The sequence below is a fragment of the Haliaeetus leucocephalus genome, unplaced genomic scaffold (genome assembly GCF_000737465.1).
Source record: "Haliaeetus leucocephalus isolate CR32 unplaced genomic scaffold, Haliaeetus_leucocephalus-4.0 Scaffold142, whole genome shotgun sequence".
Classification (NCBI taxonomy): Eukaryota; Metazoa; Chordata; class Aves; order Accipitriformes; family Accipitridae; genus Haliaeetus; species Haliaeetus leucocephalus.
The window spans coordinates 651,519-672,839 of record NW_010972578.1 but is presented as its reverse complement, the minus strand read 5'-3'; the positions used below and the strand labels follow the sequence as shown (position 1 = coordinate 672,839).

Genomic DNA, 21,321 nt, shown 5'->3' with positions numbered 1-21,321 from the left:
TCATATTTAAACAGGAAATATTGTTTAATGTTTATGGTAATGATCAAATCAAATTTTAAAAATTAAACATGAAATTATACATTAAAGTGAGGTTCCAACATTCGGCACTTGGGACACCATTTCCAAACCACAGCTGATGGCTGTAATCAGCAGGGTCTACCCTCTTAACTTTTCTTAGTACAACTTCTTAAGGAGGATGCTAGAAGGAGGCTTTGGTGTCACATGAATGACCACAATTGGTGTAGAGTAGCTGATCTGGAGTCGATTGTTCCAGCCTCCCCTTCCATCCATTAGGCTTTCCATGATGATGAGAGTTAATGGCTGTTGAGGGGGAACTGGAAACCCAAAGGAAAAATACTTTCATCTGGAACAAGTTAAATGGGAGTTGTTTTTCATCCAAGTGGAAGGCAGTCATGTGTTCCTACTGAAATATTCTGGACTCTAACTTTTTCCCAAAAAGAAGAGGAAGAAGAAAAGTTACAGAAGTTTTTCTAAAGTACCACTGGAACAGGAGCAGAAAATGCTACCGTGAAGCAGCTAGTCCTCAGATGTACATAATGGTCATAGGAGATAAAAATGCAAAATAACAGCTAATTGCTCTTCAAATACTGTCCCTCTGGGGTAGAGCACAGCAACTGGTATGCACCAGTTAACATGCATCCATTTCTGTAGTGATAGTAAGTGGTGTAGAGCTCCCGATTTTGAAAAAATAAAAAATAAAAAATGCTACTTTACACCAGTGGAGGCATGAGCTTAGCCGATTAATTTAAGGTTTTGACAGAGCTGGCCAAGTTTGTGTTTAATGAAGACCTTGGAGTGATGGCTAGCAGCTAGGGTATTGCTTTTAGACCATATCTTGTGTTACAGCAAGCACGGAGCCAGGAAACAACATTCTCCCATACCAAATCTGGACTGATTTTATTGATACTAAGCCTAGCAGTTCTTTCCCAACTCTCTCCACTTGAAGTCAGCAGAAAAGCAAAGTTTGAAACAAAAAAGGTTTGAAACAAAGCCATTGTCTCTAATATCCCTATGCATTTCAGCCATGGACCTTACCTGTGCTGTGAGCCTGTGCTTCAGTTTCTTGAGCTGTGCAGCGAGGTTAACCTTTTGCTCTAACAGTTGCATCTTTCAAGGGACTATATCCTCAGTGTAAATTAATATCAAATTAGTATAAATTAATATCAAATTAGCAATGCTTTGGAGTACCAGCGAATTGCTTGTTGTTCCTTAGAGTAAAAAAGCTCATCACAAAAGCCAGAATCAATCCGTCAACCCCCATTCTTATGTCGACTGCTTGCCCAAATTTATTATTGAAGGAGCATATACAGAAATTTCCATAGTATGAAAAAATAAATAAAAAGACTGAATAAATTATCTGGGAAAGTACAGCAAATTGGCAAGATTTATCTTAACCTGTGTCTATTGCTCTCATCCCTGTACCATGCACTTTAAATTGGATTGGTATCCTATAAGAGACTGTCAAGGATTTCATTTGTTCTGCTTGACATACAGATGTACAATTGGTAAAACTGCATCTTATCTTAGTAATTGTCTACAGTGCTAAGTCTGTACCTAGTTATTGACTTCAAAAGTCAGGTTTCATCTATGCAGTTCCCTGATCCAACATCAGCCCAACCACCTCCAGCTCTATCTGTTCATCTTTCAGTTCACCTTCCTGAGTTAAACCACCTTCCTCTTTGCAAATGCTGGGTTTCAGCTTTTTGTAATCAATCAACACTGGGTTTGGGGGGTAGAGGAGTGAAGAGGCCAGTTCCTTGTTTCTGGTAGCATCTTTGTATCCAGTGTGTCTAAAAAATTCATCGTGAGCTGGTGCTTGAGAACTTGGTGAATATTTCGAGGGCTTTTAAAGCAAGAAGTTTTTCTAGGGTTTGGAGGGGGTGTTAACTAGCTCTAATAACATTTCTGTTTGCTAACGGAACTGTAGAGTTCAGTGACCACAGTGAGAAATTTCTGTCTGTCTGGTGGTCTTTGAGCACATTCTGGTACAAACCCAGATTAGCATGCTGACACTCTAAAGATTCAACAAAGTGCTTTTCCAAACTTGCAGCAACCTTTCCTGTTCACAGACACAGGCTGCAAATAGACCTGCTTCTAAAATGGGATATTTTTTCCTGCCCACCCAAAGAATTCCTATAAAACTAGTTAGTTGTTTTCCACTTCCAACTGAAAAGAGCTTTGGCTTTTGAGTTTTCATTTTTTTAAACCAAATAAACCTCCACATTTTTTCTGGGAAGCAGACACTTCTGTGACGTATTGTGTGTTAGTCTAAATGCCTGGTGCTTTCTCCGCAAATATTCTTCATGGTAACTTTTTGAGCAACTGCTGAGAGGAGAAGGTCAGAAAGAAACCCCTGTTTTCTTCCAATTCTTTCCCCTGCCCCCCACCCTGATACCATCCTGGGGACCAGCCTTATCTTGCCCAACAAGTGGATGGCTCATTCCCATTCCCTGTTCCCGGCAATGTGAGAAATGACAGTCGTAGGAGGCAGCTACAAATTTGCCATGGTGAAACGCTCTGCTGGGGACACCTCTCCATGGGGTGCTGCAGTAATCCCCCATTCCCAACAGTGCCGATTCACTCCTCCCAGGGAACATGGTAATATAATATAAGAACATAAGAACAATTATAGTCAGTCAGACCCACAGTCATTCTCACACATAACGCATCTCTTGGAGCAGTCAATCATAAAGTGGAGGGAAAATTACAAGAGCAATACTTTCCTAGCTTCCTGCAATTGGCAGCTCAGGGATTTCCTGAGCCAGAGGTACTTTCTTTGTATCAGTAGTTTTCAATGGATTTTTCTTCCATGAGTCGTCCTGTTGTTTTTGAGTTCGTGGGGATGTTTTAGATGCTGGCTTTGCATCACTGGCATTTCTTATTGTTTAAGCAGGACCACTTGTCCCTGGAGAAGGCAGAAGTTAGTCAAAGAACCTCGACACTGGCAACTTGTTCAATCATAAAACAATGCACTGAAGTCTCTTTTCAGTTTCCAAAATGCTGCCAGCTAAAGGGTAGGTGTATAGCATGGCAGTTTCAGAGAGAAGAGCCATGGGTCCTGGCTGCACAGGCTGATGATGCTTACCAGATGTCATTACCCAAGGTGGAATCCCAAATCAGTGGTGGTTTAAACTCTGTAGGAGAGCTGTAAACTGCAGGAGTTCAGCAGCTGTTGTACGAACAACAGTAATAGCCCTGCAGCAGGGGAGAACCTCCAAGGCAAGGTTGGGTGGATATACAGGTGAACCAGTTTCATCCTCCAGAGTTAAAGCCACCTCCAGTCATAAATGAGAGCCACAGACAAAGAGCATGAGGTTTTCAGAAGGTCCTGTGGCACCTTTGCCATGTGCAAGCCATCCAGAAGCAGAGTTTTCTAACAGCTGGTGAGCAATGCCGGTTACACGGATCGCAGGATGCGCCGATGCCTCCTGAACAGCGTGCCAGCTCACAGCGAGGAAATTGCTCTGCTCTTAAGAAGGGGTAGATAGTTGTCATGTTTTGTTGGGAGATGAGGTGGGTTTTTTTCCCTATTTCTCTTCCCTTGTTCAGTTTTCAAGCTGCTTTAGGTGATCGGTATTTGCACTATAATGAAACAATACTAAGGTAGTTGGAAGGATCCACACAAGCAGATATGCTTGTAAACAAAGATGGTAATTAGAATAGGATGCAGGTCTGGGGTTGTCTCTTACGTCAAGAGCTGTGTTTGTGTGTCAGCTTTACTCCTGTGCCTCCTCTCTGAGGCATACTTATTTCAGGGCTTCCTGGGAAATGCAATATGGCTTTTGTTGTTTTCAATTTTTTTACCGTTTTTTTTTATTCTTTGATTTCTTTATGGACTCCCCAGGTGCCCATAACAATGTGGCAATCAACGGGGATATGCGCAGTAGCAGAATTTTCCCTTTACAAGTAAATCTATGCAAATATGGCAACCTACCTCAGGGCATCTTTCAAACCTGGGGAAGAAATGGCAGGGAAGGAATCACATGATGCTTCACACAGAGCTCGCAGACATCTCTCACCTGACTTTGGAGGCTTCTCTTGCTTTTCCTCTCTCTTCTCTCTTACCTTCTCCCCTAAATATACTTTCAGAAAGATAAGTGAGTAAAAATGGCATGTGCTGTCTTCAGGGAGCCTGTGTGATTCCCAGTAGTCGAGGTCCATCCCTAGAGGGGTGAAGTACAGGAGGGAGCTCAGGGACATGTCCTGCTTTCAGATGTGTGCACACATCTGCTACTGGCCTCAGCTGGGAACTCCCTGCAAGGCACAGCTAAGAGGTGAATTTGAAACTAACTCTATATTAAAATAAAAAAGGAAGTGTGACATCTTTGGAAGAACACAGAGCCTGGGACTGCACGCGTTCAAGAGGGAGGCACAGTGCAGAGCCCAAGGCAGGATTTGGCTTTGAATGACTCTCACAACCTTCTGTCCTCAGGGCTTGCCACCCACACGACTGATTTCCTCAGCCAAGAATTTGCAAGGAAGAAGGGCATATCCTAACCTTCACAGTAAAACTGAGTATCTCCTCCATTAGACTTAGATGCCCAGGAGGAAACGCAGGCAGACGGGTTCTGCCCCACTGACTTCCACAAGTGCCAAGTGTCTGCATGGGGGCGAGGGGGTCATCACGGACCCCTGCAGAAGTGGCCTTGGGAGACATCGGGCATCCAGCTCTCTCTGAGCTGCAGGGGAGATGCCTTCCTGAAGTGAAGTGGGAACTAGCTGTGGCCTTTGACATCAGCCCAAAATGCCCCTATGTGATGACCCTTACAAGATCCAATTACCTTCTCAGTGGCTTGGGGGATGCTTTTTTTTCTTGTTCTCTGCCACATCAGAAAAGAGAATATTAAAACATTCTTATGGAGGTTGAGCTACCATGTACTGCAAGAAATGGGTGAAGTTTAGTACCATTTGACATGAATATATCGGGAATAGTCTGAAAGAGTATGAACCTCCAGGATTTGCAGACAGATACCCAGATCCAACGGAGCTCTGCAGGAGCACAGCTGGAATCTTACCAGGTGAAAATATCTTTCCAAATCCCAGGGCAGTAGAATACAATATTATAATATATAAATATAGATAATTTTGACCAAAAATAAAAATCAAGACACTCTGTTGGAGCACAGATTGCCCTAAACAAAGGTAGCCCATGGAGATGTGCTCTATGTAAGAAACAGAACAGAACAGAATCGAATGGAGTAATCTGAAGGAATTTAGTTTAGGTGAAAACAATAAAGCAGTTCTTCTTCAAATGCTTTCAAAATGCATCACCCACTCTGTGAAGTACCTTTATTACTTTAAGGAGAAAGACCACCAGGTGCCCCTGCAGAAACCCCTTGGCTCTGACAGCCCAAGCGCCTCCACCATACACAAGCGTTACCACTGACTACTGCCTGTGTTTGCCATATGTCATCCCTTTTTGTTCCCTGCCATTTACATGCTGGCAGGTTGACTTTTTATTAAGGTAAGAGTAGGTTGAAGATTTCAGATGTGGGCGCTTGAGAGACCCTCCCCTTCACGGCAAGCTCAGATTTCTCAGTTTCAGCTCAGGCTGACATTATATCAAACTGTGTTTCTCCCCAGTGGGGACAACCACAGATTATTTACAAGATAAAACAAGAATGTCACACTAAATGAAGACGAAAGATGTGCAGGAAGCGTGATTGCTGTCTGAGCCTTCTTAAGAACTGCTTATTAAGGAAATCGTCCTTTTAAGCAGCAAGCAGCCACCAGAATTGGCCATGTTCGATACTGGGGATAGGATCTGAACTGCTAACCAACACTATCTATTGATAACGTTCCTCCAGTGGTAATGATGCAGATGCTAATGAGCGTAATAATAATAAATAACACTGTGTGCATTTATCATGTCCCCTATTCAAAGGGTGGAAAATGCTTTACCAACAAGAAAGTGTGAAGTCCCAGAGCAGCTCTTTTCTCCATGTGGAGTTTATTGTTACCGTAAGCAAAGGCACTTTTGTCATCTGGGTTAACAAAGAGAAGTGCAGTGGAACTGCTGGATTCCAGTCACTATGGTGCTGCTGATTCACGGTGTGAACTTGGGGGAGTTATTCCAGTGCTCTGAGTCTCAAGTTCACCATCTGTAAAATCAAGATAATTATATTTACAGTGCTTACCTCATAGAGTTGCTGTGAAGATTAATTAACGCATATATATTTACAAAGTGCTTGGAGATCTTCAGGTGAAACCTGCTGCATATGTGCAAAACATTATGTCTCTAAAATATCTTGAAACCTGAGGAGCTGCAGAATCTTGCCGGCTATCACCACATTTTTGACTGCTTTTGTTCTTTGTCTAAGGAAGTTGTTTTGCAGGTAGCAGTCATATATTGTGTTAATGGTGGAATACTTTGCAAATAATAGCTCTTCCAGATTCCTTTTGACTTGTTTTTCTCCCCATGCACTATGTGCAAGCAGATTATGTGTTCATCAAGCAATAATTTTAGATTGTTATTAAGACACATATTTTGAGTGGGTTTTTTACCTCTGTAGATTTTATCACAAAGAAAATCCCTGTGTTTATTTGATATTGGCTATTCCAGCTGTATTGGTTGTTTGTGATCAGTCAGGTAAGCTAGTAAGCTATGATATATATCTGTACCATTTCCAGCAAGAACATACCTGGAGGCACAGTTGGGGACTGAAGATTATATGTGTTTAATTTATGTGCTATGGGAAGGATTGATCTTGCCTAAATTTAGCCATCTGAATATTAACCATTAAGTCTAAAGTAGTTGTTTGAACCTACTTCAGAGTTAGCTGAAAGAGATGGGCACTTGCCCAGAGCAGTTTGCCCAACCTTTCTTAGATAACAGTGTTGATAGGATGAATCAGCCTTTGGAGGCACAAATACCTCTGTTGACTGTGAAGGGATGTGGGAGTGATGTACTCAGATTTAGATGTCTGATGTGATAATAAAAGGCTGAATCCTGTTCTTCAGACCCTATCGACACTCCTTGCCGTGGCAGAAGAAGCAGCATTACACTGAAATAGAGGATGGCTTATTTGAGCAATAACGCAGCTCTAGATTGAGACACCTAACCTGTCAGTTTGCAGATGTGGGTGTCTACATGAGGGTGAGGAGCCAATGTTTCCATTGCAGTAAATGGAGATCTTGGCAGTGCAGCATGGGGTCTGGAGATTGATGCATCTGACCAAATTTAGGTGTCTACCACCGGGTAAGGGGAATAGCGTACTGAGCTCCCCTAACTGCACAACTATCTCTCCACTGGCTACGGGAATCTAAATGGCAAATCTGTAGATACAAAATGTGGGTATTTTAACCTGCAATTTAAATCTCACCCCAGAAGTGTGGCTTCATTAAGAGGATGAATACTGAGTTATTAGATGTAGGCAGATATGCTGAGGGTGCCACACTCCTTACAGCTAAACAACAGTGGCATCTGCAATACTAAGTAGTCTGTAAGAATCTTCAGTGTTTGTAAATTGACTTCAAAGAACAGCGGGAATTGATAAAATGAAACCCATATACATTCACCTGTTCTTATCTCTGCCTATTTCAGCTATTCCATAATTGTACATGTTACTTATATTGTGTCTGAAGTTCTCAGACTGTGGTATTTCCACCTCCTTTCTTTTAAGACAGTTCTTCAGTTTTAGTAATTCAATGCCAAGAAGCCATTCAGTGGAATTTTTCTTCCTTAATTTCTCTCTTACATACAGTCAAAACCTTATGAATCACATAATTCAATTCTTCCGTCACTTGACGCTTATAGATACGTCTTCAGATAGCTGCCACATCCGTACACACAAGCTTTCTTCCTAATCTTTGCCCATTCTAGTCACCTTTGAAAAATTTCTGTATCCTAGATCTATGAGAGAGTGAAAAGAATCTTTACACATGCACACACCTATATATACACATGACTTGTAGTCAATGTGTTCAACTTAGAGATGCAGGAAGCAAACATGTAAGGAATGATTAAGCATCTTCATATACCCTTCCTACTTCAGTGGACCTTTACCATTGAGTACGAGCTGACAATCTGCCTTTATATGCACATGCACATACAGATGTATGTATGTATGTTTAGATATAGATATAGATAAATTTTCATTGGAGTCTTTGGGAGAAGAATTCTTTTGATTTTCCCTGGACATCTGATGTTCCTTAAGGCAGTTGTCATCCTACATCAATTGGTCTTGTTCTGCCTCAGCTCACTCTTTTTTGTCTTAAATGCCATATTAGAAAATGTTACAAGCCCCCCACCTCCTTTGGCATACCCACAATCCACCTGGGCATGTAGGGAAGCATGCCATGATCCTTCCTGACACATGTCAGCAAACATCTCATCAGGGGCTCAGCTGTGTCACCCCCAATGATATTGCGTAGCAAGATCAGTCCTTGGTTACATTACAACCTATCCTGCCCTCAAGGAAGGTAGGAAGGACTATGCTAATTGGTTCTGACCCTCCAAGATCGAGGGGAGAAATTGCCTTCATCCAGTGCAACGTGCCAGATCTGTTCTATAGAAACCAGGGTGCTGCAATGCACACAAACCCTTTCAGTGCCTTTACAAGATGGCAGAAGCCTGTCTGTGCATGTGTGGTGAGATGATATGGTACAAGAGTTACATGAGCAATTCACCTGAATTTATTCCCAATAAATACAAGAGCATCTTCCCACTCACAGCACTTGAGCATTTCTCAGACTTGCTGTGGGGTTATAAAAATACATGCTTGGTCCCTGCTGCACAGCTGTTGCCTCTGTGTTCTTCAAGGCTCCCTCAAAAGGCCTGGCTTCTCTGCAGATTCCTACTCCCCAGGGACCCCAGAAGTCAGTGGGGCTGACTATGAAGTTGAAAAAAACCACAGAAAATCGGTACGTTTCAAAAAACCCTGGCTATTCTTTACTTTCTGGAAATCAGGGAGGCTTTCTAGTTTGCTAGAAGTTATCACCTATTCTGTACAGTGAACAGAATACTAAATGTAGGGAGACCCAGGAGTTCCTGCTCTTGCCCAGGACTTGCCCTCAACCTCTGCAGAGCCTGACCCTGAATCACTGGACCAGCAGACCAGCAAGGGGATTAAAGAATCTGTTGTTTCCTGACCTGGCACTGTATGTCCACTTTATCAGACACAGACATCTTCCTGCTGCTTGTCACGGCACTAAAAGAGAAATGCAGGATTGAGTGCTGCAAGCTTTCCCCCATCTCATTCAGTCTTTTCTTTTTTTCTCTCTGTCTTTCTTTCCAGTACTCCTTTTCCTGCTTTAATCACGCCTCACTAAACTCTGTGGTTTTGTGCATCTAACGCCAGATGATGTGCACGGGTCTGTGGCTTTACATTTCCCTAGCACGCAGATATTGCTTCCTTGTCCTTTGCTGGGCCAAAACCCCAGAGTCATCATTTCCAACAGAACCAGACCCCTTTTCAGATCATACGTGCTTACTTAGGTTGCAGAAACATCTCAGAGGAGAAATGAAGGTGGGCACACTATGTGAAATAGTTAAAGCAACACTGGATAAAGAAGGTAGAAATTGAATCTGGTAGATCAAGCTTTCAGAAGCACCAGGTGCTCTAGAAGCAGCAGAAGGCAGTTTTAAGACAGCCTTATACCAAACCAGTTCCTTGCCTGTTCTCCTGAATTAGATGTTGGCTTTCATCCCATGCGATAGATATTTTGTCTCTTCCCAAGTCTCAGAAACAGCTAGTCCTTGTGGAACAAAACCTAGCAGAGAAAACTCCTTTGCACTGCATGCCAAGGCAAATAACTTGTTCTGCAATGCAAGGTGGGGAAGTAGGGCGTTGGTAGGACCTTAATATAAGGTGGGGGGAGGTTGTTTTTTTTAATTTGGTTATCAAAGGGATGCTGAGTAGGTGGCGCCAGATTTTGCTTGAACTGCTTGGGTTTAAATGCGCACACACACACACACAGAAACACATGCAATCGGGTGCTTCAATGCTGGGGGAGTGCAGAGCTGTCAGGACTCTGTCAAGGCAAAGGCGTCCCATCAGCTAGAGGGGGAGATTTTCTGGGCCTTGGTTTGAGAAGCAGACAGTTGACTGACAGGGGTTAAAAGCTTCCTGCTTTCTTTTCCACATTGCCTCCTTGATGGTAAAGAGTTCCCTGTCCCTCACACAGAAGGTGCTCTATGATTTCAAAGCATTTTGCTGGAAATACTGTACAGACTATAATAAGCTATTGTAGCCCTTGGCAGAGATGCCCAGCTGAGCCTAATTCCCCATATCCTTAACTCATCAGCCTCTGATCATAATGCAGGTTCAGTGTCCTAGAGGACCATTAAATAAAAAAATACACACAGAAAAACCCAATTAGTACATTTCATGATGGTGAGAGATGTCAGACTGAGCGCCCTCGGCATAGCAGTACTCTGCTTAGTCACAGGACAGGCAGTCTAATCTACCCCCCAGCCTCCTGTGAGCCTGACCCAGAGGACCTGAAACCAGAGGGTAGAAAGGAGCTCGGGCTCGCTCCTTCACTCTTTCATTTTTCAGCTGCTTGGCTGAGGCCGTCACAGGTGAACATGGTCAGTTGTGACATTCAGGGCATCGTCATGCGTGCTTGTGTGCAAGGAACTGAGCGCAGCCATCACAGCCTCAAACACTGGCAGCAAGGAGGGAAAATGTGCTGGTGGTGCAGGTTACCAAGGGAAATTAGGAGAAGGATATCCAAATGAAAAGAAAGAGAAACATGATTCTAAGTGGCTGTGGCACTCCTCAAGATCATCATTGGAGCCAGTGAAAAAAAATGGTGGCGCTCAGCTCTAAGACTGTGATCAATATTACACGAGAACAATAATAAAAAGCATCTGAGATTTCCCACACAGCAGGACAGACTTTGGTACTCAACTATTCCTGCAATAGCCCACATTCCCTATAGGCTCCTTAGCAAATCCCCTATGGGGAAATTAATTGTCTGCCTCACGTTTAACCAGTTCCTTCTACAGAAAAGGTATGGGTTTGCTCCATCCATGCCTCATTTTAGCACGGAGCTGTAACATCTAATGAGAAGAAGATGGGACCTATGGTCCTGTTGTCCAGCACCACTTTCCTTAGAAAAGACTGCATCAAACTTTCTAGAAGAAGGTGCAGGAAACCTTACAGGTTTCACAGACATGGGAGAATATGACCTCTTAAAGGTCTCATTGGTTCATTGAGCCTGAAGCTGAGACATCATCATGACACATGTGCTGTAAACACCTAAATAGATGAGATCTCAGCTCAAAAATCACACCTTCTGAGCTTCATTATTTAAATGTTTCTATGCCTGAAAATAATTATGCCAGACAAGTATCATGAAAACAACTTCTCCTTAGCCACGAGACAGTCTAATGGGCAGCAGTAAATTAGCAGCCGTGACTTCTTAGCTCCCAAGTCTAGTTGTGAGGTTCCTGCCTAGTTGTTGCCTTAACTGTGGTCATTTCCAGGCAAGGGTGGGGTGGTTTATACATGCCGCTCCATCTTCAGCAACGTTGGGATGAGCTTTGCCAGCTAATGATGCCTTTGCCAGGGGAATACAAGTGCAGCTCAACAGCGCATAGCTTAATGTAGACTCTGACCCATTGAGTGTGATTAAATGGGTCTCGATTGGCTACAGCATAATATTAGACCCATTTTTTTGTATTTTGCACAGCAAAATATTCAATTAAGAAAACAGAAACAGGAAATGAATAAACATTATATTTCTGTGTTTTTCTTCTATCAGTTTGTTCGGTTGGCTCTTCCTAATAAACAAGATCCATCCAGGATCAACAGGTCTCAGGACTGATTTTCTCTTATTATCATCAAGGGGAGTTGGCTTTGTTGTTAACCTTTCCATTTATTTAAAATGCCCTGGATTTCATATTCAATTTTTATGCTCCCTGTTTCTGATTGTTTCCTTGAAATGGGAACTTCAAGGACTTTGATAAATGGATTGAAAGGTTGCCTTATTTCTCTGTCACTTCTGCCTTTGCGTCCTCTGCAAAATGCTGTTTTGCAAATCATAAAGCTGGGGATTGCAGTAAGTATTCATCAGAGTAAGGCACAGAGGTCTGTAGGGGCATAACAGATTAGATAGTCCCAGTGAGGGGCCAGGAGCAAGAGCTGATGGGAAATAGTTGTGAACTAAAATTAAGACAAAAGGACATAGGCTGGATATCAGTGCAGTCTTTTTTGCGGTGGTATCTATTATCTGAAAGCAGTTTTCCACTGCTGTGGTCTGTGGTGGTCTGGAAGCCGTGGAAAAGGGCCTTCAGTGGGGTTTTGAATCTCTGCTGAAGAATTCATTTACTTATTTGGAACTCATTTACACTTTTTTTCTAGTAACTCCAGTCGAAATAGTGCTGATACAGGTATGTGTGAGGCTGTGAGGGAGGCTGATAATTATCCATTGCTGCACAAATTGTCATCTAAAATGCATATGACAACACTGCGCCCCCCCCCGCGCTCCAGAGCCCCCAACTCCCTAAGATAGGATCACCATTCCTGGGGTATTCAGTACTCCTTTGAGTGATGCATTGCAAATAAGTGTCTTCCTCAGAACAGGTTTTCATGAAATGAGTCACAGCTAGTAGATTTAAGCACCTAGTCCCGATACTTTCCTCACTGAAGACACTGGCATACCCAAACAGCACCTCCCTCTAAACAAACTCAGTGCCTTAAGCACTAAATAGGTTATTTCCCTCCTGGATAAACTGAAACTGGGTTTCCGTCCCTCCTGCATCATTGCAGTCATTGCACCAGAGCCCACACTGGGAGCACCCGGAGATCTTGTCGAACACCACAGTGGCTGTCCATTTCATGGTGGAGTCAGTCAATGAGCAACATCCTTGTGTCACGGCACAGGTCTCCCTGCAGGGCAAACACCTGGGACCGCTGGCTCTCTTGCCCTTCACATGCTCAGCTTGAGCAAGGCCCCCAGAGCCCCTCGCTCCCCTTCCCACCTTCTGAGCTCGCCGAGTCCCACCAGGAAGGGCATCTCACAGGGACCGCTGAGCTGAGAGGTGACTAAATCCACAGCCCACGGCACTTCACAAGGAGCTGCTTTCTCAGAGGGATGTGACCACCCTTCAGCACCAGAGTTAACACAGCCGGTAACGAGAGCACAAAGATCTTTCAGATGATTCAAATGTGTGATTATCGCACTCATCCCTTCACACACCTCCATAAGGGCAGCCAGGACCCATGTTCCTTCTGGCTCCGTGCTTTTCACTCCCTTTCACTGTGTTACTATGGCAAACGAGGGAAATGTTCAGCTCCCAGCTCTGAGTCATTGCCGCCTTCCCAAAAACAAACTTGTCCTGGACTGCTCTTTCACAGGAGCTGTGAAGCACGCAGCCCAATATTCACCCGAGCTTCTTAGGCTGCTAGAGACTACAACTTGTAGCAGGAACCATTAATACTATTAATAACCCCTTTTTACATGAGACCTTTTCAAACTGCAGGATCCAGAAGAGCTTGACGCATTTTACTACCTACGTGTTGCAAATCCACATCCTCCTAGGAATTTCACAGCCGTCGCTGATGCAGGCTGAGCTCCTTGTAACTGCAGAACAACAGCACAAACAGACCTCAGGTTGCCCTGTCCCCAGCTCATAAATGTGACACCATACAAAAGAATGACAAGTCTCCTCCAGCACCCCAGCTACCTACCGTGCTTTGATGCACCACCAAACAACTCCAGACCTGTGCAGACAGGGCAGTGCTGAGCATTCCTGTTCACCAGAGCATTGCAAGTGGTGTGCAAACTTCCATCTTCCTGGATCATTTCCCCTAGCAGCAAAATGCTGGTAGCTGTTCAGCTGAGACTGGCAGACTTACATGCAGGCTAGCATTGCATCCAAATGGAAGTATCTGCAAGAGATTTCAGACAGGCAAGGTGTAATCCCTTTAAGAACGTGACTACCTTCTGGAGCTATGATGTCCTGTCTAGTCTGTTTGCCATTATATGCAACAGTCTGTCTATCCGTCTATCCATCCCTCTATTCACATAGTCACCTTTATTCTCACTATAGGTGAGCACCTACAGTTTCATGGAAAGGGCAGTGCACATTTGTTCATCAATGGCCATCTCATCTCATTTTGATTTATTTAGAAGGCAGGCCGATTCTTTTTGCTTGCTTTTACTTTGGATGCAGCAGCCATCACCAACTTTACCTGAGCATCTCTGACCCTTACTGCCTATGACCATTTTCTGCCAAACACCTCCTCTGAAAGACCTTGATTTTGTAAAGACGCCACTTGCCGCAGGGAACAATGAATTTCTTTGCCTTTGCTTTCCCCGCTTCTGTGCTGGGTAGAGGCAGTGTTGGGAGGACCAGTCTGCCACACCCTGGGGTATGAGACCGAGTTGAGCTGATCTGCATCGGGGCAAGACTGCTTGTAAGGGAGGGAGGGAGGGAATGGAGAGACAGAGATGCGAGAAACTGCGTCACTTCCACAACTGCTACTGCTCAGGAGAAAGGAGCAAAAGAAATATATATCTGCCTGCCTATTAATTTAAATCTAGACCCAGGAAGAAGTCAACGAACTGTAATTTATGAGCTGTCAAAGCCTGAAAAATTCCTTTTGACACTGTATTTTCAGTTATTACATGCTTTCCTGCAAGACGACAGCATAATTCTGTAGGGAGCCTTCTAGTGAACAGCACAATGGCAGAGGGCAGTGGGGGCTTTCTTATTATCTTTTCTTCCCCTTTTCTTCTTCTCTCCCCACTCCTTTCAATCATGCCCCCTTTCCTACCTTGCCGCTGCCCAAACAGTAGTGAGGAAGTAAATCAGCAGCAGTCACCATCCTGCCAGCCCTTCAGCACCTCCAAGGCAGCGCTCAGTGCCAGGCTGGATCCAGCACCACGCAGAGATTTCTGAGGACTCGCTGGGTGATGTTAATGGAGATGAGGCAGTGACCTCAACTCCACCAAAGGCAAGGGAGAAAATACTCTCTCACACTCTCTCTGGCATTCTAAATACTTCAGCTGGTTTCCCTCTGCCCATGCTAGGCACCCACCACTCTTGCTGGTGCACCTTTTGGTTGGGTGTCTCTCACTTGTATTAGCATTGATTGACAACTGTCAGCTACCTCAGATCCCCAGAAGTTGGCAGCACTGCCTGCCTGGCTCCCTGCTCCTTCATAAAGTGAACCAGAGCAGTGGAGAGTCCTGGCAGCGCCCTGGGACACATGTGCTCTCCTGGGAAGGAGTGGTTTCTCCTTTTTCCCAAGCCCTCCTGCAGGTTCGCTCGCTGGAAAGCAGTGCTAGGCTCTCAGGATGGACAGGCCATCACACACCTGGACCTCATGTAAAGCAGAGGGCAGGGTGGCATTTTGGCGGTGGTGTTTGCTGGAGGGGAAGGCATGAAAAGGCTGCCTGCCCGTGGGCACCTGTCCGCATCTCCATCAAGTTCTGCGGACATGCAGGGTTGGAGAGTGATGGCAGTGGCACCATTGCCCAACTCCAGTTAATGGGGAAACTCAAGCTAACACCAAATTAAGCTTGACCTGAAAATGTTTCTGTTGCCTGAATCCAACCTGAAGTTCCCCTGGCATACAGCTCATTTCCTTATCACTTGGGCACAGGAGTGGGGGAGGCATTTCACAACAAATGTCATTTATCCCTGTATTTCCGAAGCTTTCTTTTTCTTACACACACAATTGCTTTTTAATTTGAGTTGCTAGTGGTGGTGGGAATGTTGCCTTTTTGCTTTATTTTTTTCTTCCCAGCTTTGGTTTCTCACTTACAGCTTAGAAACCCCTTTTAAGGTCTATTCTCTGTGATAGGCACTTCGCCTCATATTTAGGGAATCACACCCACACGCTGCACGCATCCATATGCAAACACACAGACATACATACACATTTTCTGAGTGAACTGAACTCTGAATCTTGTGCTTTAATATAATTTAAGCAGCCTGTGCAGAGCTCTCTGGAGTCAGGATTATGGAGTAGTGCTTTAAAAGCACTGTAGAAAAGTCCAGATCCAGAGAAAAGGACTGTGCTTTCTGCTGGGTTCTGCTGCAAGGCAAACCATCACAACTCCCAGAGTCTATTCCAGGCTATATTCCCCTTTAACTTCACTGTGCCTTAGTTTCCCCAAACCTGAATTATGGCTAACACCACCACCTACTATTACTTAGGCAATATTTGAATGAATATATTAGAGCAGTGTTATGGCTCTGCTATCATTACTGTGATAGCACGTTCTTTCAGAATTAGATATCAAAACAACCAAGGCCAAAATTCCCCTGGATTGCAGATGGAGAGATGAAAAAATGGAAACAGTGAGATTTGCCCAGGACTACTCTCACATTTAATAGCAGAAACAGGGAGATAAAGGCCTTCTCTTGAATGTAAAACCACCAGCTAGGGAGCTGGGGACAAACTGTTGTATCTTACTTGTGACTGGGTTACTGATGGGCAAACTTTCAGCATTTTTGTTAAAATTCAGGAAAGCCTGCACCAAATTCTTCAAGCCTCTGCTCTCAGGGTCCTAGCTTCCACTCAGACAAGATGCATGCTGCTACCTGAAAGAAAGACAGAGCCAGTAGCTGCTTGTAAGACCAAGGACCACCATATCACCCAGGGCTAGATCTTCCTAAGTCTGGGACAAAGTGGCTGGAATAGGCCAAAAATGAGTCAGGGCAAGCCAACAGTTAAACAGTAGAAGAGTCAAAGCAGGGTTCAGTGCATGTTCCCTGACTTTCTTTCGGTTAACATTACATATTCTAAATAAATGTCATCCCAGCTGGGACCTGGGCTTTGTTTCTAGCTCAGAGAAATGTTCAGGGAAGCTGAATGATAAGAATCCTATTGCCTTACACTGCTTCACCGTGCAGGGAAATCTCTGAGTGCATTCAATACAATTACTTCTGCTCCCACGAAAAAGATGTTGAGGTGGGGAAAGGAAAAAACGGTCCTGCATTTCCCCTTGCATGAAACACTCTTCAGAATTGTGACTTTGTTTTACTTTAGTTGCTAGTCTCTCCAGCTCTCACACTCTCTGTGGGACTAGCTTGTAGAGGCTATTTTGTCCCAGGGTCCTGCAGACATAATAATGGCAAGGGCATAATAAAGAATAGGGTCTTCCTTGCGGTAGTTGAGTCACTGTATTTGCAAAGATAATGTCTACACCTGCACAGCAAACACAACCTGTGAGTGAACCAGCCATTAGCTATAAGTTGTAATAACTGAGAGCAAAGAACAAAAATAACTAAGGTCTATGCTCCACTTTTGTGGCAATATCTGGAGAACGTGGCCCGTCCTTAGGAAAATACAATATTCCTTAAATGTTAGTGTTAGAGAACTGTGCTGCAACACAGGTAAAGGCCTGCTGTTCAAGCTGGCGAGAAGGAACAATGCCAGAGGCAAGGGAAGGGAGGAGAGGGGCTATGTGTCTTTGAGATCCTATCTTCCCCTTGGAAAAACTGACTGATTGAGTTTTCTTTATCAGTAGAAGTTATCGTGAGCTGCAAAGGTTGGATCTCTAGAATTGGAACTTCCTTGTAGTTCCTGCTGAGTACAGCGTTCAAGAGGGCAGACATTAAATGGATTAAGAAGTGGGTAATGGACAAATCTCAAAATGCAGTTGTCAAAAAGAAAGCATGATAGAGTGAGGGTATTTGTAGCAGGGTTCTGCACGGATCAGTACCAGCTCTGATGCTAGTCAGCATTGTCATGAATGATGTGGAATTAAATATCCCGGCTGATACAATCTGTGGATAGCACAAAATGGAAAATTGTAAGGACAGGACCCTGATACAGAGTCATCTGAGTCACTTAGGTCACGCTGAATGAGCTTTGGCTGGCTGAAGCGTTATGTGGGTGTTTCTGCAGAACCAAATCTAAGCTGACTTATGGAGGAATAAGGCTAAAAACCAGGCCTAAAGAATGAGGGGTTATATTTCATAAGACAGTGACCTAGAAAAGTACCTAGGCAATGACCTAGAAAAGTGGTTAGCACAGCTGAGGAAGTCAACATTACCTCCCAGCCTGGTTGTGGGCATAACCGCCTAATGGGACCTTTTGGTGTATAAACAAGGAAACTGGAGGACAGGTTTTTAGTAGGTAGCATTGGTGGGGGAAGTACTCTGGCAAACTGATCCCAGCCTGGTGTTCACTTTTTCAAAACTGTAAAAGATTTTGAAAAGACCTGTGTAAATGAAACAGATGCTTCCAAGTGTCAGGCTTAAAAAGTTGTGCTCATCCTTGCCTGAGAGAGCTCCAAGAGACTTGAGTCTTTATGGAAGTATCTTTTCTGGGAAAAAAGCCTATATACTAAAGAGTGCTTTAATCAGCTGGAGAGAGGCTGAACTTTTCTCCAAAACTTTTCTAATTTGAACACAATGCCAAACACATTAAAGTGAGAATTCAGAGACAGGCTCTTGTCACAAGAGGATGCACATCAAAGCAAACTGTGATGCTGATGGTTGCTCTGCCTGTTGTCCTTGTAGTAAGACTTGACCCCTCTCCAGGACACACATTTTAGCCAAAACACAACCTATGGGGATAGCTGCAGGGCAGCAGCAGAATGGCTTAGGCATGGCAGTTCAGCCATGGGATGGGAAGCTCCTGGGAGCAGCTCTGTGGGCATTTCCAGTACAGAGCAGGAGAGACCGGATCACTGAAAATCCCTTTTTGACGATAAGCCATGTGAGCCTCTGACTAGCCTGGGGTTAAGGGGGTTTTGGGAGGAAGAAGGAGTCATTGCTACTATATTTTTCCCTGTATGATACCCATCTTTGCTTCCTGACTGATGCTGCAGATCACTGGAGAGGGTCTTTAGCATGGGGAGCGTGCTGAGACCACGCGCTGGCTCTCTGTGTCAATGTTATCGCTCGCTGTCACATTTTGAAAGAGGAAGCAAGTCTGTGCCACGCACGCAGAGAACAAAGCCCTCGCAGAGCCGTGTGAGAGTTACAACTTGTCAGCACGTCTCTCAGCCTGCCGAGGGCCAAACATGAAACACAAAAAAGGCCTGAAATGAGGGAAAAAGGGGGAAATAATAGCACAGTGAGCTCTCAAGCTTAGAAAAGGCTTGCTATAAAACAGCACCTTCGCTCTCTGTCTCTCTCTGTGTCTCCGAGTCCTGGCTACTGATGAAGGGAAGAGATGACTCCCCTTAGCACAGTTACAGTACTGTTGCAGTAATAGGGACCGGAGCCAGGTTCAGATCTGGCTTGCACAGCCCTGCTTTCTCCACATACCCCAAAAAGCATTGTTAGCCAAAAAAGCATTATTAATGGTGATGAAATCTGAGGTAGAAAGAGCCTACTGAGGGGTATGTTTTCCCACATGGACAGTGAAGCTCTAGTAGCTGGAAATTCGCCTTTCTGAGACTTGGATTTTACCCTGAATTGGGGAATTAATTTCTCCAGGTACTAACTTTGGGTAGGAATGGGATAAATGCTTTTTATATTTGCTGATCTGGCCATAGCTGTGTTGGTGGGAGAAATAATTGTATCATTGCATGGTGTATGTCTGCATTGTTGATTTATACCTACTAAAGACCTTGTTTCAGGAAGCTTTGTAGATTTGTGCTTAGTGATCATTTGGTCCAGGTGTATAATTTTCTGTTTCAAGTACTTTTGGCATGGATAATATACCATGGCAAGAGAAAGACAATAGTATGGTCAGCACCGTGCAGGGGTAAGACAAAGGACCAACTTCAGTCCACTTCTGTAAAGAGAGATGCATCTATGTAAAGGGAGTGGAGAAAACTGGCTGAAAACAGGAGACCAACATCCCCACTTCATATGGACTCCATCCTATACCACCATTTGCTGTTAATATAGTTGGTAGTGTATGCATCCTTCAGGCTCTCTGGTCTGATTAAAATTAGATGAAGCAGAGCACTTACAATAGAAAATTACTTAACAAATATTTGTCTTGTTCCCATCATGGCATTGTGCTGCATCTCCTTCTTCTGGTACCCGAACTGGTAAGGTATTGAGTTCCCTCCTGTAAGACTCACCTGCTGTTAATCTTCTGTGCAGACTAAGAGATGCCCCTCCTCTTGCAATTGTTGTATGGAAGTTCATGGTGTCTGGTGCTCAGCTTTTCCTGTTTGCTGTCCTTCACGAGTTGCATAGCACAGGGTCTCAGGTACGAGCCTGGGAATGGCACGTCTAGAATCAAGTTGTGGTTTAAAGCCAAGAGTTTATCTAACTCTTCGATGAGCAAGGAGACAAGTTCATTAAGCCTGAAGGAAAACAAAAAGACAATAATGGTCCTTCAGAGAGTGCAGGACCACCCAGCAATATCACTTTTACACAAGCAGAGCCCTGAGTCAGTCAGTAAGAGTTAAAAAGTAGTGTTGGGCTGATCTGTGAAGGATTTAAAAAGACCAGTGGAAAGAAGGAACTCAGCAAGGAGACAGGCAATGCAGGATTTGGCCCTGAGCACTCCCATGTCCCTGCATGCTAGGGAAGAAAATGGTGGAGAAAAGCTCTGCTCATGCAAGCCACTGATATGTCGTATACGTCCACTACAGCCAATGCACGTTTGCTGTGAGTTCAGAAAACAGTAGCGACGATCAGAGTCGTGGGACTGTCCCCACAGGCCTGTCAGGCAAGGGCTGACTAAACCATGTGAGCTGAGAGGTCCCATGCCTTCTTCTGGCCAAGCTCACCCCTGAAACCCACCTGTAAATGGAGCTAACAGCAGTGCCAGTGCCTGGAGTAAACTGCCTCTGCAGCAGGAGGCTGTTTATGAACTATTCTTTACTGCTGGCATAGCACCCAGCTCATTTTCACCTTTCTTAAAGGTTAACCTCATTTCCCTCTATTAGTTGGTTTTAGCGAATGCCATTTGGCGCGGCAGTTAAAGAGCTCTGTCAGCGGATGGAAATGACAGTGGCATTTAAAGCCAGTCGGAGTTGAGAGTTGGGGGGGTGGGAGGGGGGGTGGAAGAAATAATCTTCAATAAAACGTTTGCAGGGGGATGCTAAGTGACATCAAAGGAGTCTCACTTTCCCCAGTGGGAGGAGAGATCTTCAGCTCAATGCACTGGTTAGGACAGGTCTCCCCTGAGTTTGAAACCAGCCCAAAGCCAGGGAGACAAAGTGCCTGGGGTGCTCCAGAGCAGGGCACAGGACATCCCATGTCTATGGGTACCTTCTTGCTGGGTCCAGAAGGCCTTGCTTTCAGCCAAGTGTGTGCTGAATATTGCTTTCACTAAAAGAAGGTTCTTCTGTGAGTGTGTTGGTTATAAATTTTATTGCAACCCCTGCATCACGTGCTGCCATTGCTGCCTGGCGTATCAGGCCACACCGTCTGGTTACAGTTTTCCTGCCTTCCCTCACTGCTCTGTGCTTCTGTTTTAAAAC

The 21,321-nt window shown here is 44.4% G+C and overlaps 1 protein-coding gene across 11 annotated transcripts in view; it reads left to right on the top strand.

Annotated features, from left to right (window-relative positions):
* CELF4 (CUGBP, Elav-like family member 4) overlaps window positions 1-21,321 on the top strand; it is a 690,804-nt gene that overhangs the window by 574,065 nt on the left and 95,418 nt on the right. For 2 of the 11 annotated variants that reach the window (XM_010561117.1, XM_010561116.1), the window contains exon 5: window positions 3,231-3,245. The exons of 8 other annotated variants lie outside the window; for them this stretch is intronic. In XM_010561117.1, the coding sequence (XP_010559419.1) occupies window positions 3,231-3,245 (15 nt within the window). Of the gene's footprint in view, window positions 1-3,230; window positions 3,246-11,412; window positions 11,424-21,321 lie in introns of all 11 variants that reach the window. One more of the 11 variants, XM_010561118.1, reaches the window with a different exon arrangement.